Genomic DNA, 17,744 nt, shown 5'->3' on the forward strand with positions numbered 1-17,744 from the left:
TGGGCGAGCAACTGTCGCTCGAGCACTCAGCACTAGCGCTCGAGCGCTCAGCACACATAAACTTTTGTAAGCTAGTGGCGCATGGGCGCTCAGCACCAGCGCTCGAGCGCCCAACACTCTGAAGCCAACAAAAACTTGGCGCTCAAGCATGCTTTCCCAGTGCTTGAGCGCCACACGTCTGAAAACTCTATAAATAGGTGTTTAGTTGTTTTGTTTCATATCTTTTGTAATCTCTTGATACTTTGAAAAACTTAGACGCAGAGGAGCATCTAAGAGAGTGTGAGAGGGCTTCCAAGCTTGTAATCCAGGTTCTAAGCCAAGCATGATTCTTGCCATGCTTGGCTAATCTCTTATATTGCTTTGGTGTTCTTTGTAAGACTTTTCATATTCAAGTTATAATCTTAAGTTCTATTTCACATGTTCTTACTCTATCCTTGAATCTCATTTTCTGAATTTCAATCTAAGCTTGAATGCATGCTTCCTTTATGCTTTTTCTATAATCAGAACGAAAGTTTGTTATAGATTAGGGAACTGTTTTGGGATTACCCGTTCTATGCTTGCTACTGGGAATAGAGGAAGGGTTGGGGTTCGTTGGCCTGAACATTGTATGTTTTCTGCTTCAAACAAATGTTTAAGTACACAAGGAATTTGACTTATCTTTTGGTTTGAAAGAATTATCTATACGAGGCATCGATACGTAGTTGCTTAGGCTATAGCATCAAGGAGAAAATTATGAGTTCATGTGCATAAGAATGATGTACTTAAATTGATTAGTTGAGAAAGAACCCAAAGTATTTCAATCTTTGTTTCATTTCTGAATTTATGTTATTTTCTCTTTTGCTAGTTCGGTGTATCATTGTCTCAATAAAACAAACCTTCAAACTCAAGGCTTAAGCTGAATTTGTTCACTCACAATCCCTGTGGTTTGATATTTAAAACCGTGTAATTTTGTACACTTGCGCATTTCCCAACACATATTCCTTAGGCCATGTTTGTTTTCCACCGATTAAGGGTCCAAAATCCAATTTCTTTGGAAAAGCACTTCTCAAAATCACTTTTCAACTTTTTCAAAATCTAACTTGAGAATCAATTTCTTCATATTTTTTCCTATCACTTTTGTTCTTGGCTCAACTCCAAAATCTCCCTCTAAGCCTTATCTGTTCTCAATTTTGCAATACCACACAAAGTGATATCCATCGAACTGGAAGCTCTGATACCACTGTTAGGAAATAACACAGCTGAAGAAGTAAAATAAACCAGGAGCGCAATCAACAACACAAGAAAATAACGTGGAAACTCCAAAACCGGAGAAAAAACCACGATCGTTGTCAAAACCGACAACTAGAGAATAAACACTATGTGAAAATTGTTACAACACATAGACTTCACTCTCAACCACCCCCATGACCCCAGTACACCCACACTCTCCAACGTAAATTTTTGAACTACATCTCACTATGCTCTAAAACAAAAGCATAAGAGAAAAAGAAAACACAAATATAGCCTTAAAGTGTTTTCAGGTGCTACTGCTTGGTGTTTTTGGTGTGTTGAAACAAGGAGCTTGAGATCCCTATATATAGTCTTGGACCCTTCCACCCTTCACTAATCTAAGCGATGTGGGACTTCTCCAAGATGCATAACTTGATCTTTTTTATCCTTCATTAGCAATGTGAGACTTATATTCCAATCAACTCCAACAGTTGCGAGAGTGAGGTAGAAGAAGAAAGGAAGTAAGGTGGAATGATTATTCACCATGGAGAGAAAAAGAATTGGACACGTAGGAGTTGTGGTGCTCCACATACTATAAAAGGAGGTAGAAGTTTTTTTTTTTTGATAAGTAATGAGATTATATTGAATGGGAGTACAAGGGGTACTCCAACCCAATACAAGAAAAACAGAAAAATAAAACAACAAGCTAGATAAAAGAAAAAATACAAGACAACAGCCCTACAAAGACGAATACTACCCACCCCCACTTCCTTGAGATTAGACAATATAAAAGGGGTCTCATTAAAACCTTACTTGGATAACCCATTTTATAAAGTCAAGAGGAAAATCCAAGGAAGTTTACAAAAAAAAAAGTAATAAACCCCAACCTAAAACCACCCCAAAACCAAATACCAGCCATGTCAATTGCATAGCCTCCAACCAATAATAAATTAGAAGTCCATTCCAATCAAGCTGCCACCGAGAAGAAAAAAATCACCAACACATCCAAGTAGCCTCCAATTCAAAGCAAAAAATAAGCAAATAGCCGGCTCCTAAATAATTCAAAGCAAACAAGTCACTTTCTCACTACGGCAATGACGGATCCAGTAGACAGATTGCAGACCAACCAATTGACAATTCACAAATCCAATCCCACTAAAGTTGGGTAATACAAGAACATGGGTCCATAAGCCATTCAAATAATGAACTTCTGAAATCCTTTACCATAGATGACAACCAGAGCCAAGCCTTCCACTGGATAATACCTAACAAATTGTTCCAATCAGGAACCTCATTGGAGAACATCAACCTATTTCTCACACACCACACGGACCAAACCACTGACCCCCAAATAGCCCACCAAGCCCGACACTGCTTCATATTCCAACTGCCATGGACAAATTGCAGAAAATGCAATTGAGGATCACAAGGTAAAACAGAATTGAATCCAAGCCAGTGGAAAACTGAGTACCAAATAGGTGAATTTTTCCTGCAGCAAAACATGAGGTGTTCTACATCCTCCAGTGAGTCATCACAAAAAGGGCATGCTGAATCAGAATCATTTAATTGGATCCCCCTCCGAATAAGGTTTAGTTTAGTTTGAATCCTTCCCCAAAGCAACTTCCAAATAAAAGCTTTCACTGTTGAAGGGGCAGATATTTTCCATAGATGCTTAAATGCCGGAGTCTGATCAGAACTTGCTGCCCCGGTGATTAGAGAATATGCTGATCTAACCGAGTAGCCACCATAAACATCATCCTTCCAAATCCATTTATCCACAGAATCACGGCGCAAAAGGACCTGGCTGACAGCAATTAAGATTTCAGAAACCCAGGCTTGCTCCCATTCCCGCAGATCCCTGCGCCAAGACAAGCTCCAAACCCACCTATGAAAAGGAGGTAGAAGTTGATTTAAGTAGTGTAAGATTTAACACCTAGAGTTATAAATATATTATGAGGGTGGTAAATCATTATCCTAAATATTATAGAAAACTTTATGAAATTCTAAAATATGGATTAAGATCACTTTGAGCCAAAATAAGTGATCAAGGAGCATATAAATATTATAATTTTATGCCTAATTTAATAAATTAATTTATCAATATTTCTCCCTCAATATTCCACCTCAATATATCATAACCTAATAGTGAAAACGTGATATATAAGATGCATTTTTTAATATAAAAGATGAATTAAGTTTTCTTAATATAAACAAAACGTTGAAAGTTAATTTTACTTGGTATGAATTTTACCCAACGTAACACAAATTATTTTTAGTGATTTTTGTTACAAATTTTTAATGATCACATATTTTGAAATTTTTTTGTTACAACATATTATGAATTTTTTTTACGGGTGTAATTTATTTTTTCGATGTACCAACAACAAAAATAAACAAAGACAAAAACGACAAATAACTAAAATAATTGTGCTTCTACAAAACAATAACTAACACATTCACCAAGAAAAAACCTACAAATTTATGTTTTTTCTTTTACTTCTGTCTTTTAATAAATATAAAATATAACACAAATTTGAAGATTTTCACAGGATAAACAAAAATGAATATCCCGTGTATATTATTATTTTTTTTTGATAAGCAAAGTTTGCATTAATGGGAGTACAAGGGGTACTCAACCCTTAATACATAGTAGAGTTAAAAACAAAATAAAAATGAAGAAGCTATCCCAAACAGATAGCTAAAAAGATAACAATAATCCCCTTTGAAACCCAACCGCACCACACTAATCCAGTCAAACAGTACCCAAACCAACCAATAAAACAAAACATCAACACAAGGCATGACCAGCTACAAATAATTAATCCAGCATATCAGATAAAAATCCACAGATGCCAAATACAAATCGACTTGCACATCAGACATATTGAATGCACAGTAAAGGTTCCACATACCACTCAGCCATGGAATAAGTAAAACTCTGAATAAGTGTCTTCACCCATTGCCAAGACCTCCATTTAATTAGTCCTAAAGCTGTCGGAATACAAACGACACCAGCTCTAAAAATGAGCTCATTCCTCAGAAGCCAAATTGTCCAAACTGTGGCCAACCATATTCGAAACATTCCTCTGAAATTAGCATTACTCCAACCTTGCTGAAATTGAAGAATGTGACTCTTAGCATCTTTTCGAAGCACAGTAGAGACTCCAAGCCACTTATACACTTCCTTCCACACATCCATAGAAACCGGACATGAAAACAAAATATGAGAACAAGATTCTGCTTCAATTGAACAAAATTTACATACCACATCTTCTGGAGAAGTCAGCACCCCCCTCTTGAGCAAATTGTCTGATGTGGCCAATCTATTTAACAAACACCTCCAAGCAAATGCCTTCACATCAAATGGTGCTAGTGCCCGCCAAATAATTGAAAACACAGTATCTGGCTCCGGTAACACTGGTCCCTGCAAAAATAAATAAGTTGAATTAATTGAGTAAACACCCTCTGTGTTTGGCAACCACACCCACTTATCAGGGACCCCTTCTGTAAGTGGGGCCAAAGATAACTCTTGGCGCAACTCATCTAGCCACCCCAACTCTCTCCCTACCAATGGTCTGCGCTATGTAAACTCCCATTGCCATATCCCTTGGTTCCATTGCCTGCAGTCTGAAATACAACAGCGTTTTCCTTTGGACTAGTTATACAACCTATAATACTTCTCACGAAAGCTACCTCCCCCCGTCTAATCCTCACTCCAGAATCGTGTTGCATCCCCACACCAGACTTGTTTAGTCATGCCATCATAGAACCAACCCAAAACATCATTCCCACAAGCTTCTTCTACCCCTTTCCACCATGGTGAATCCTGCATACTGAATTTAGTAAAGTACGTAGCACTCAGCACACGACACCATAAACTATCTTTTTCAGTTCTCATCCTCCACATCCATTTTCCCAACAATGCCTTATTAAAAACAGATAAATCCTTTATGCCTAAGCCACCTACTTCCTTAGGCATACAAATATCCACCCACTTTACCCAAGCAATTTTGCGCTCTAACTCACCACCACCCCAAAGGAAAGCTCTCATTAGCTGATTACAAATAGTCACCACACATGCCGGTAACTTAAAGAAAGACAGATAAAATAACGGGAGCGTCGTGAGCACACTTTGAATAAGGCAAATCCTCCCCCCAAAAGAAATAGATTTCCACTTCCAACTTGATAGTCTATCCTTGATCTTTTTTATCACTGGCTCCCACAACTGACGCCCACTTGGCCTTCCTCCCACGGGAATACTCAGATACACAAAGGGGATAAGCATTACCTTACAGTTCAAATAAGAATCAAACTGTTGTGGAACCCCCAGCTCAAGCGCAACGGTAGCCAACTTGCTTTTGTGAAAATTAACTTTCAATCCAGAAATTAGCTCAAAACAGCGTAGCACACATTTCAACACCACCAAGTTCTGCACTGAAGCCTCCCCAATAAAAATAGTATCATCAGCAAATTGAACTAGGGAGACATGTAACCCGTTGCCCCGTCCCACCTGATACCCCTTAAACCTCCCCAACCTTACTGCATTTAAATACAATCCATTTAACCCCTCTGCAACAATTAAAAATAAAAAAGGAGCAAGAGGGTCACCTTGTCTGAGGCCCTTCTCCATTTTAATATTTAATTTCCGTCACTTCTATCACCGAACAACAACGGCCCAAATCAAATTATTTATCTTGAATAGGTACTTTAATCGGTTCAATAATTGGTCCGGTTATGAAAATATTGCTATGAACTCAATATTTGAGGTCAAAAAGAGATATAAATGTTATGAATAAAGAGTAAGCAAGTAAATAAGAGAGGAGAATAGAAGAACAAGAGATAGAGAAATAGTGTGATGGGGATGCTCTGCTAGGTGCACACTCCCTTGTATTTATATTATTAAGTTTGGAGTGTTGAACAAATATACATGTGGGCCTGGCCCATGGACTCTTAACTCTGATGGGCATCCATATATTTCATAACACTCCCCCTTGGATGACCATCCCTTAAGAATGTGTCTCATTAAAACCTTACTAGGAAAAACCCAGTGGGATAAAAACCTAGTGAAGGAAAAAGAGTACATCATTCTATAGTCCGTCTTTGTACATTGCCTCATTAAAAACCTTACCAGGAAAACCCAATGGGAAAAAACATGGTTAAGGAAAAAAGAGTGCAATGCATTTTAATTGTGATCTTTGAGCCGACGAACTCCCATATTCCGCACAAGCTTTCCAAATGTTGTAGTTGGAAGAGTCTTCGTAAATAAGTCTGTCAAATTATCACTTGAACGGATTTGTTGCATGTCTATGTCACCATTCTTTTGTAGATCATGAGTGAAGAAAAGTTTCGGTGATATTTGCTTTGTCCATCTCCCTTGATGTATCCTTCTTTTGATTGAGCAGTGCATGTAGTATTATATTCATATATAGTTGTTGTCGGCATCTTTCCAGAGGACAAATCACCAATATTAAGTACACATTGAATCACGAATCTCAGCCAAACGTATTCTCGTCTTGCCTCATGTAATGCTAATATTCCTGCATGGTTAGCTGAGGTGGCTATCATAGTTTGTTTCACAGATCTCCATGAAATGATTGTTCCTCCACATGTAAACAAGTAACCTGTTTGAGATATTTAGACAAATATCCAGCATCTGCATAACCAATTAAATCAAGCTTGGACATATAGGGGAAAAATAAACTCATATCCAATGTGTCTTTAAGATAACGAAAGACTTGTTTTATTCAATTCCAATGTCTTCGTGTAGGTGAAGAACTATATCTTGCTAATAAGTTAATAGAAAATGATATATCAAGTCGAGTATGACTAGCAAGATACATTAATGCTTTGATAGCACTAAGATATGATACTTCACGACCAAGTAATTCTTCATTCTTTTCTCAAGGTCTAAAAGGATCTTTATTTATATTTAATGACCTTACAATCAATAGAGTACACAATGGACAGGATTTGTCCATATAGATTCCTTTTAATACCTTTGCAATATAAGTCCCTTGGTAAATAAATACCTCAGCCTTTAGATACTCAATTGATAAGGCTAGACAAAATTTTCATTCTCAACTCTTTATTCTCAAATTCTTTCTTTAGCAAATCTACAGCTTTTGGGTGTTCTTCTAGAGTCCCAATAAATCATTGTCATAAACATTAATTATGACATAAACAATCTCATATCTCATCATAAATATGCATGAGTTTGTTGGGTCATTTTATGACCGTCCTTAAGCAAATAATCTTCTAGATTGCTTCATTCTAGTAATTTATTCATTGTTGAGAACACGAATTGTGTGCTTTAGGCATCTTACAATTTTCAAGGAGTTTTATAGAGATATCAATCTCAAGTGAGTCATACAAATAAGTTGTAACTCCAAGTATCCACCACGATTGTCACATGTGTCTTAAATATGACAACATTATTTCATTTTACTACAAAGACTCTTTAAGCCTTATCGTCTTTATACCTTTAGGGTATAGACATGAGGTCCAAAGACCCTTAAATTCAGCAAATGAATTGCTTCTTTCTATTTATGGCCAATCATACCCATTCATTTTTTTTTGGGTTCAAGATTCTCGCACGTATTTCTAATATTGAGCGCTACTTCATCATGTCGACAATTCTTCTTATTCTTGGTTCCTTGGTTTAACTTGTAGAGACATAATCATATGAGATCTCTTAAATAAATAATTACAGGTACCTGAACCTCTTTAGGAGGAATAAACATTTTTGTAGTATCTACACTTTTCAAGATAGTTTGCCCCCTCAACAAGACCATCTTCCTTCTCTAGGATATACCTTTTGAACCAAGTTTTTAGGCATGCCTTAGTCTAATAATAATGACAAATTTTCGAACTGAGATATTAAGTTAGAGAAGGGTATTTGCAGCATATAAGGAATTTAATAATTCCTTTTAGGTCAGAGAATGCATGTTTTGAACTTCTGGTTCATAGTGCGAGTATACATATGCATTCTTTACAAATTTTCAGAGCTGCTTAATTTCCTCTCCCCCTAATGCTGAGAAACAATAAGTAAGATATGAAATATCTATCGGAAATGGCTCAAATTGATTACATAATCTCATATTTCCTTGTGGTCCCACCTTAGTGCGTTGTGGTGGAGCAATTCAAAATATATAACGCACATGGAAAATTCTTAGATGGGAGATATTAGGTTCCTGACCATGAACCGATTGCAATGGGGAGAATTCTAATGAATTGTTGGCTTGATGCGTGTCAATGCTGCTAATTGCAAAATCACATATCCATAAATAAGGATATTTGTTCTCATATGTAATTGTCTAGCTATAAATATGAGGCATTTAACTAAACAACTCAGCTAGATCATTTGAATACGAACATGTGCAACTAGATATTCAAAATCAGGTCATTTACCAACTTGATCAAGGTTGGAATTTTCACTCTATCAACATTGAGAGCTGATGGCATATTTAGCCATTTAGTCGATGCATCGATAAATTTATGAAATACTTAAATGACCTATAAAAGGAGTGAATATGTGCACATGCATCAAATATACTCAAGAGTATGCGAGATTCAAACTCATATATTTTACCAATTATTAATTGGTCATGAGAACAATATATAAGAATTCCTTATATTGAAGAATCTTGAGGTTCTTCGATGAGTGCTCATATGAATTCATATGCTTTCGCATCATAAGACTCGGGATGGTCTAACCGGTCCTGCCAATCACATTCAATTTGTTCCATATATAGAACTTTCTCATTTAAAATAGTACTTCAATGTTTGAAGTAAAATTTTCTGGCATTTTAAATCCTTCAAGGATTTTGATATTTTCAACCCATAATTTATCGTTACATCAATTAGATGTAAATAAAGTCCTTCAAGACTTTCAAATTAATAAGGAATATGTGTACATGACAGTTGTGTCACAAGATGAGTATTGCATCTCATAATTTCCTTTTAACTCATATCCATCGCATGGGAAAACGCAATAGGTTTGACACATTTACATGTCTGGATTACTACTGATCCGAGCAAAATATCTAGCAACAATGTTTATACATACTCTTTATATTTGTATACTTTGATATCAATTTAGGGGGTGATAAGGGGGGCAGAAAGCATGAGATCATGCGCCAATGTGAGACTCTAACTCACACTTCAATTGTCAACATTCTCCCCCTAAGTGTGAGTCACAACCATATTATTATGCTTCCCTTCAACAAGCTATTAGCAATTGCACTGCAATTCGCTTCATCACTGTGTCAATAGGACACATCATTTGACCACTACATTGTGTCAAGAAGACTTTCGATATGAGGAGTCATTATCATGGTCACATCAACAATTGATTCAAATACCATTTTTAGGATTGCAACCGCATCTGGGGTTGTTTCTTCAAAAAATATAAGATTATTGATCAATGAATCTTTTCAAGAGTGTCAATGATCCCTTTTAAGATATTGCTTTGAAATTTCATAGGCTTCTTCTAGGGAGCCACCACAAAGTTTCATTTCATGAAACAATATCAAATATACCATTTGATGTCCTTCAGGGATAATTACTCATGCCTTAAAAGGATCACAACTTTTGTCATGTTTGTTGAAATATTCACTTCAGGGAATATCTCAATCATTCCTTGATAAAGCTACTTCAGTAGCTTACATGATAGACACATCTTTTTCAATCAACTTGATCATTTATAATTGGAATGATATAGTTCTTCAAGAACTATAATGTAGATATTGACAAAAGACTATAGGGTCTTCTTCTTTTGTTTATTTCAAACTAGTTGAATTACCCGTGCGAGGCACGGGTGACTTTTGTTATATGCTGTTTTATTAGCTTTTAAGTTTAATGTCTAAAGTCTTGTAGTGGAAATTGTGTTTAGTTATAGCGTTTTAAATTAATTATGTTGTCCAAGTGGAATTACCCATGTAAGGCACGGGTTAGTTGTGTTTAATAAAATTGTTAATCTAAATGTTGTGTTACACTATATATGTTTTTTTTTAGTAAATACATCTTAACCATTGTTTTAAATATATGTGTTTTGAACGTTTTTTTTAAAAAAAAATTCAATGTGTTTTAATCTACCGTCATTTGTTTGTCCTTATTTTCTTTTTTATATTGTTTTAGTTTTTTATAATTAAAAAAATTAATTTTAGTCAACTTTTCAAGTCAATCTTATAATAATTTCGTTGACTCGTCAAATATTCTTTCCCACCACAGACCTATTCCTCCGAAAAGTCGCTCACCCAGCTTTCATTCTATTTTTACACAATCATTTCTTTCTCATTCTCCAAGAACCTCTTTCTCTAATAAAAATTGAAAATAGATGTAATGTTAAAAAAAAAAAAATTTTTAATGAAATGGATTTATAAGAGGGTTCGCATAGGCCTCAAGTATCCATTCATGTTTTTTTTTAGTTTATATTTCTCTATTAATTTACTCTTGAAAATAAAATTGAAGCAACATTACTTAAAGACATATAAAGTGTGTTAATTTTCTTATGTTTATTTCACAAAACTGATAGTGGAGGTTTGCTATTATCCTGCGCCCCTCTGTTTGCCTGACACACCCACTTCAACATCCCACAAAGCGTTAGATCTGATTCCTCATTCTTCATACCTCGTTCGTAATTGCTCATCTTTTGTCTGTCATGAGCTTTTGATTTTTCTCCTTCTGAACCTGAGTTTCGATCTCATTCGTCATGCTTCTTCGTGTATTGCGCTACACAATCGTTTCTTTGAATTCGAGGTGATTGGTGCATCCACAAGAGCTAACATCGTATTGTAATGATTCTCATGTCCTTGTTTATGTTGTTCAGATTGCATTGGATCAGGTTTCAATACGAAAGGGGCAATGCAATGGGCAAATTGCCGCAAGGTTGAGAAAGGTCAGTGGCTTTATGCTAATTATTATGTGGGATTAGCTACTTTTGATAAGTGGTCTCTTTTGAGAAATACTTTTTTGTACATTACAAACTACTTATGCGGTTATCATTTTAACTATAATTAAGATGGTTTAAGAAGTATTACTTTTATGTCAGGTAATGTATTGCTTTTGAAATTACATAATAATTCTGAAGTACTTGTAACAGTGCATCAAATTATTTCAGGAATTCTCTTTCAAATCAGTAGCTGGAGTTGCTTTGGTTTGCTTGAATCTATAGTTTTAGTAATCTCTTGATTCATTTTCAGTTTTATGATTTTGCCAACCATAATGCATTCAATCTGCTGGATAGATACAACTCATGTGATCTTGTTTTTAACGATGATATACAGGTAACATTCTAGAAAAGCTTTTGGCTTATGCTCAATTTCTTATTTTAACTTAGGTCATTGTCTCTGATTTTTTTTGGTTATATACCCGAATTCAGCTAGTAACAAAAGAAATTTCATGTTAGAATGAATGGAATACCATGTAAATGTTTATAGTACTAAATAGAAATGAATATGTAGAACTCCATAAAACTGCACCTTATGGAGTTATATTGTCAAACACTTCTTCATACACAACATTAATTGTTGTATTAGAAGGGAGATCGTCGTGGTTTTCTATGAGGATCCTTAGCCCTTGTTTGCTTTTGACTCTTGATAGCGCCACATATAATTGTCCGTGGCTAAAAACCGGTCTTGGAAGATATAACCCAACACACCCTAGTGTTTGTCCCTGCGCTTTGTTTATCGTCATACCGAAGCAGACACATATAGGCAACTGCCGTCTCTGAAATTGGAACGGTAGATTTGTGTTATTTGTATTCATGGTCATCCTAGGAATCAGTACAGTAGATCCAGCTTTAGTCCCAGTTAGAACGGTGCACTGAATGACATGGTCTCCAAATCTCTTCACCGTCAATCTTGTTCCATTACACAATCCGTTGGACTGGTCGATATTTCTCATTAATATTACTGGGACTCCAATTTTCAAACTCAACTTATGCAGTGGCAGTCCTGAACAGTTCATCGCATTCAATACCTCGGGGGAAAATGCATCCAGCTCACTCTCAACATTGCCGTCTTCTTTGTATATTGAATCAGAGCTCAAGTATTCCCTTTCTTCTGCCGAGACCCGAGACATCATGTAATCATTGACCTTTCCAACCAGTTCAATCGTGGGGGCCAAAATGGATCTTTCCCTGAAGTATTCAGAGTTAGACATGTTACGCAACAAATCAGGGTAGGTATAATTGACCAAGTCTTCAAAACCGGTTTCTGAGTTTTTTATAAGGATTTCATCTGGTATTTGAATTTCTGATTCGCCGTTAACTGGCTGTCCGACCTTGCCATCACCTATAGTCAACAGCCATTCTGAAAATTCTGCTATATCTGATCCACTTGAGCACGAAGATCCTTGCAGGAGTCTCATGTTCTTTGTCAAACAAAGAACTTCACAAAAAGGCCATAGATAGGATGAATTTATTGTTGCACTGATGACATCTTGCCTGGATGCCCTTGGAATTACAGGTAAGATTTGCTTGAAATCACCGCCCAGAACCACAACTTTTCCTCCAAACGGCAAGCTGGAGTCATATCCTGGGGTGAACCTCAAAATGTCTCTCAAGCACTTATCCAAAGCCTCGTAACACCATTTACTCATCATAGGAGCTTCGTCCCAAATGATCAGTTTCGCCTTTATTAGCAATTTAGCATGAGGGTTGTTATGCTTTATGTTGCATGTTGAATCCTCAGTTATAGGTATGGGAATCTTGAACCTGGAGTGCGCCGTCCTTCCTCCAGGCAACAACAGTGCAGCAATACCACTTGAAGCCACATTGAGAACAATATCACCTCTTGATCGAATGGATGCTGAAAGCGTTTTCCAGACAAAGGTTTTACCCGTCCCACTGTAGCCATATAGGAAGAAAAATCCACCTTTGTTTCCATAGACGTCGTTAATTATTTTGTCATACGCATGCCTTTGTTCGTCAGTTATTGAGGAGAGACATTGGTCCAAGTATTCACTCATTTCATTCCTGTCGTAATTCAACTCCTCTACAATCAGTCTTTGTCCAACGTCTTCGACAACAATTTCTGAAGGATAAGGCATGGAAACAAAATTGTGCAGGCTCCTGCCATTGTTTTGTAGCATGTTCTCAATCTCAGCGAGCGCCAGGTTTTTTTCTGATCATCTGTTAGATTCAGTCCTGCAGACAGATAAATTAGATGAGTTTGGCAGGTTATCCGCAATTTAGAATGATCCAAAATGAAAGAGGCTTACCTGGGTAATCTAAGCGTCTTCTTTGTCTGTAGAGAATATCATCTGAAAGCTCTTGCACTTATCCCAAACTACCTCTGGATTTGACATGTTGTTAGACATCAACAACACCACAAACAGTCTTCTAAGATACTCTCCTGACCCCCAGAAGCTGGCCTCTTTTATTGTGTCTACAAATTCTTTGTCATCTTCTAGCAAACCAAGAGCACAACACGCATCCTTAAAAGTATTGTAGGTCACTTCTTTCATAGTGAGAATGTCTTTAAAACTCGTGCAACCTTTTTGAACGTTCAGAAGGATCCTTAAGTAATAGTCCTCGCCGCATGATGGAGGCACATGTGAAATTCTACCAATTGAGAAACCCTGTTTTCTAGGGCGCCATTCTCTTGTGTCGTCTTTCCAAACAAATTTGGTGGGATATTCTGAATAAGTAATGTCTCGTCCAGCCGCATAAAGTTGGTTAGCCTCCATCCAACCTATAAACTTGTTTTTCTTAATGTCGGCCTTTTCAATTGCATCCTGTACTGTCTCACCGTCATTGTACACTACGCTTTGCTCACCCGGAAGATGGAATGGCAACCTCACAACTGGAGGTTCTCTATAGTGCACTTCAAATCCAAACAATCGCCATGCCACCTCACATGCAGAGATGTATCTGCAGTCATAGTAATTTTTTATTTCATCAATCACCTGGGATGGATTACTTGAATCCGAAGTTCGGTAAAATTCAGCCGTCACTCTGTCGTTGCCTTTATGGACATACTTGAAAAGATATTTTATTGCACTTGTCTGGCACGTGTACTCAACGTTAATGTGAGCTCTATATTTTTGGAGTAGCAATGGGTTGTATGGTACAACATATCTATTATCCAGCACAGTTTTGCCTTTTTTGACAGTCCTGCCATCCTCTCTTCTTCTATATTTAGGAAAACCTTCTTCATCAATAATGGTCCTCGTCCTAAACTCTTTAGGAAAGAACTTGGAGCATTTTCCATTGTTCATACATGGTGACTTCAAATTTAGTACACCGCATGGTCCGTGAATCATATACTTCTGCACAGCCTCAAATAATTCAAGATTGTTGGTACGGTTTGGAATTTCTGCGGATATAACTTTCGATGTCTTCGGGGGTCTTGGGCTTGAATTTGGCATGGACAAAGACCAAAATGTGTGCGTGGGGAAGACCTCGCTTTTGAAATTCGATGGTGATTGAATCTGCAAGAATGATAGAGGAAGGTAATAAAAATCTGTGAATTGATTATAAATTTAGGCAAATGACATGATTTGTACATTATTAGATTTAAAAGTATCAGTAGGCTTACATCAACTAATCTTTCCGAACACTTTTCCGCTCTTCAAGTCATCAATTAGTTCGTCCAACTTCATTTTGAAAACTCTACAAAGTATGTCGGGTCTATCCTCAGGCTTCAAACCTCGTGTTTCAACAAAACGTTTGACTTCAGGCCATTCTGGATTGCATGTCATAGTGATAAATAAGCTAGGATATCCGATATATCTACAAATGGCAAATGAGTCCTTGCAATTGTTGAACATGTATCTCGGCCCTCCAGTAAATGATCCAGGCAATATGATTCGCTGACCTGTTGCAGCTGCATTTGTTTCTCCACGGACCAAGCACTCGTGCAATCCCTTGTAACGTTCCACTCGCAGTTTCGGCTGTATTGTCCTATAATATCGCATTCTATCAGCTTCAACCATGGTATAAGAGTCCACCAGAAATTGCTGGAACAGTCTCCTAGATTGAAGAACAATAGGTGATTCCCCTTTTCTTTCTTGCAACCTATATGCAAACCACTCGCGCATGGCAATGTCATCCTTTTTTCTCGTTCTTCCAGGTGCGTCATAATCTTTAGTTAAAATACCCCGTCTCCATCCATCCTCCCCGTATGGAAACAATAGTGGATATTGAAGTGCAAGAAATGACGGATATGTAGGGTCAATATGCTTGATCAACCTGGATTGTGTTTCAACAATGATCTCTCTCTTAACAGTAGCATCTATGTCACCCACCACCAACGCAGCAACTTCAGATGCTGTGGGAAGGTTATAAGTTCTCCCATCTTTGTCCCTCCGCCGAATTAACCTTAGCTTGACATTAGAAAAATCACCACATCTGTATCGTTCCCTAGCATATCTGTATGACTTAACCAAAGGGTTCTCTGCATCTAGCATGTTTTTTAAGTCTCTGACAATTAGCTCATCCAACTTATGAGCATCACCGCTTGGCCTTCAAATTAAAAAGTAATTGGTTAACATAAGGTGTTCAGAGGATACTTGTGTATTAAAAATACTATATAAGAAGATTGTAAATTCATAACGTTATGTATACCTGAGAGCTTGTATCCTATTAGCAACCTCATTTTCAGTGTCAAAAATATAAAGCTGGGCAAATTTGGGACTTTGACCAACTGGAGGTATGAGACTACCAATAGAATGGTAACTTTGTCCTCCGAGCAAGAAGATTGGAGGACCACGTCCATTGCTTATATTTTTGTCCACCTTTCCAGCCATAGACGTGAATGCAAACATTCCATAGAACATCCTTATGTTCTTTAAGAAATGTCGGCTTTTATCAGTTTCATTTGCGTGCAAGTCTTGGAGAATTTTAGGGGCAGCTTTGAGCAATGGTAGTTGAACCTTCCCATGCAAACAGCATAGAGGAAATTTTGGTGTTCTTGTAGGTACTTTCCTTCTCTTTCTTTCATCATACCAGAACATGGCTCCGCAATGCTCACACTCGTTAGTAGGATCTCTCATGTCCCACATGACTTAGGTAGAAAAATAAAAAAAAATGTTAAAAAGCTGTCATGTTATTAATGATTAAGAAAGCTATATTGATTATCAAACTGTGATACGATCACAGTAAATACCTGTTGCATGACCAGCTGCAGCAACGTCGTTCATTAATTCATCTGAGTTAACATCTGCAAATTTTAATCAATAGAAGAATATGATTTTTTTTCTCACAGCAGCTGTCATTTTCATAACAAAGAATTATCTGTGTGCATAGAATAGTTAATTCCCTCACATGGAACAATTTATTACCTTCCAAATCTTCATTGTCAATTAATGGATCATCGTCAGCAGGTTCATTCAAATTTATGTCATCGAAACCAACGGGATCTGGAATGTGAATGTGGTAGTTTAAGGTCCAAACTCAATTATAGTTAAATATTAGTGTCAATGATGGTAATCAAGTTTATGCTTATGAATAGTTTGACACAATACCTTCATGTTCTGCTGGAGGGTCAATGTCATTTGCATTGTTGCTCACAGGTCGTCTATCAACTTGACTTGTTGAAGCAATGTTTGGTGATGTCGAATTGTACGAAATTGTTCCAAATAAAGTTGTTGCAGGAATGACACCTCTGTCCATAGTTGTTGCGTCACTACTTTGGCACAGGTAATACATTATCTGGCACCCTTTCCAATACTTACATATTTTGTTCTATAACGAATGACAATTTTTTGAATTGTAAAGCATAACTACTTACCATCTATTGATGTCTTGCTGTTGAGGAGATATGGTTGGCTCTATATAAATGTTGTTAGAACCCTTATCAAGCATATTTGGAGGACGAAATGATACTCCTAAATTGTTTGTGACAGATTCGCTAATTCTTTTCTTTTTTAACAATCTGCTTGCCTGCTGTCAGTGGTTCTCTGGAATAATAAAATCTCACAAAGTCATGATCTAAGGTTTTTTGTTGAAAGCTGTTTAAGAAATAAATGGTAATTGTTGTAATATAAGGTTACATTAGTGTTGTCTTCTCCCTTCTCTGACTTTCAATAGGGGACACATCTTCACTGAATGATGATCTCGCATTGTCATTGTTTACTTTTCCTGCTGGAATTTGCTGGCTAAAGTTAGTAATTGTTATTTTGAGTGACATTATATTCATGTAGTATTTTTGTGAATGAAGTTTGAATGCAAGTAATTACCATTGGTCACTGTAGTTTTGCTATGACTGCAGCTTTCGTGTGGAACATTAGGCTTTTCAGAAACAGTTGTTTGATAACCTGCATCTTAATTTTGCATGGCATAAGGGTGAATGAGTGAGAATTTCATGAGGTAGTTGACGGTTTTTCTATAAGAAAAAGTAAAGTAGATTATATAGTATTATTTTCATGTTTGACTATTTTTCTTTATATTTCCTTTTGGACTTCAATATAGTATTATCACATACTAATAGTTAGGTTATAATGGTTCTCTATATAGGATTTGTTGGTGTTGGTGTCATAGTTCTTTAGATTAAAAGTAAAGATTATAAAATTTATACTTACAAACAATGATAAAA

General features: G+C 36.7%; 3 protein-coding genes across 3 annotated transcripts; all 3 read right to left on the reverse strand.

Annotated features, from left to right (window-relative positions):
- Positions 1 to 11,688: 11,688 nt before the first annotated feature.
- Positions 11,689 to 13,299, reverse strand: LOC130744131 (uncharacterized). Its single transcript, XM_057596321.1, has one exon. The coding sequence runs from the start codon at positions 13,297 to 13,299 to the stop codon at positions 11,689 to 11,691; it is 1,611 nt and encodes a 536-aa protein (XP_057452304.1).
- Positions 13,300 to 13,437: 138 nt separating this feature from the next.
- Positions 13,438 to 14,577, reverse strand: LOC130744132 (uncharacterized). Its single transcript, XM_057596322.1, has one exon. It carries the CDS (start codon positions 14,575 to 14,577, stop codon positions 13,438 to 13,440), a length of 1,140 nt encoding a protein of 379 aa, XP_057452305.1.
- A 171-nt stretch (positions 14,578 to 14,748) lies between these two features.
- On the reverse strand, positions 14,749 to 16,822 carry LOC130744133 (uncharacterized). Its single transcript, XM_057596323.1, has 5 exons — positions 16,675 to 16,822; positions 16,492 to 16,569; positions 16,317 to 16,370; positions 15,776 to 16,214; positions 14,749 to 15,673 (listed from the first exon to the last, which is right to left on the reverse strand). The coding sequence occupies exons 1-5, from the start codon at positions 16,820 to 16,822 to the stop codon at positions 14,749 to 14,751; spliced, it is 1,644 nt and encodes a 547-aa protein (XP_057452306.1).
- Between the last annotated feature and the right edge of the window lie 922 nt (positions 16,823 to 17,744).

The sequence above is a fragment of the Lotus japonicus genome, chromosome 3 (genome assembly GCF_012489685.1).
Source record: "Lotus japonicus ecotype B-129 chromosome 3, LjGifu_v1.2".
Taxonomy (NCBI): Eukaryota; Viridiplantae; Streptophyta; class Magnoliopsida; order Fabales; family Fabaceae; genus Lotus; species Lotus japonicus.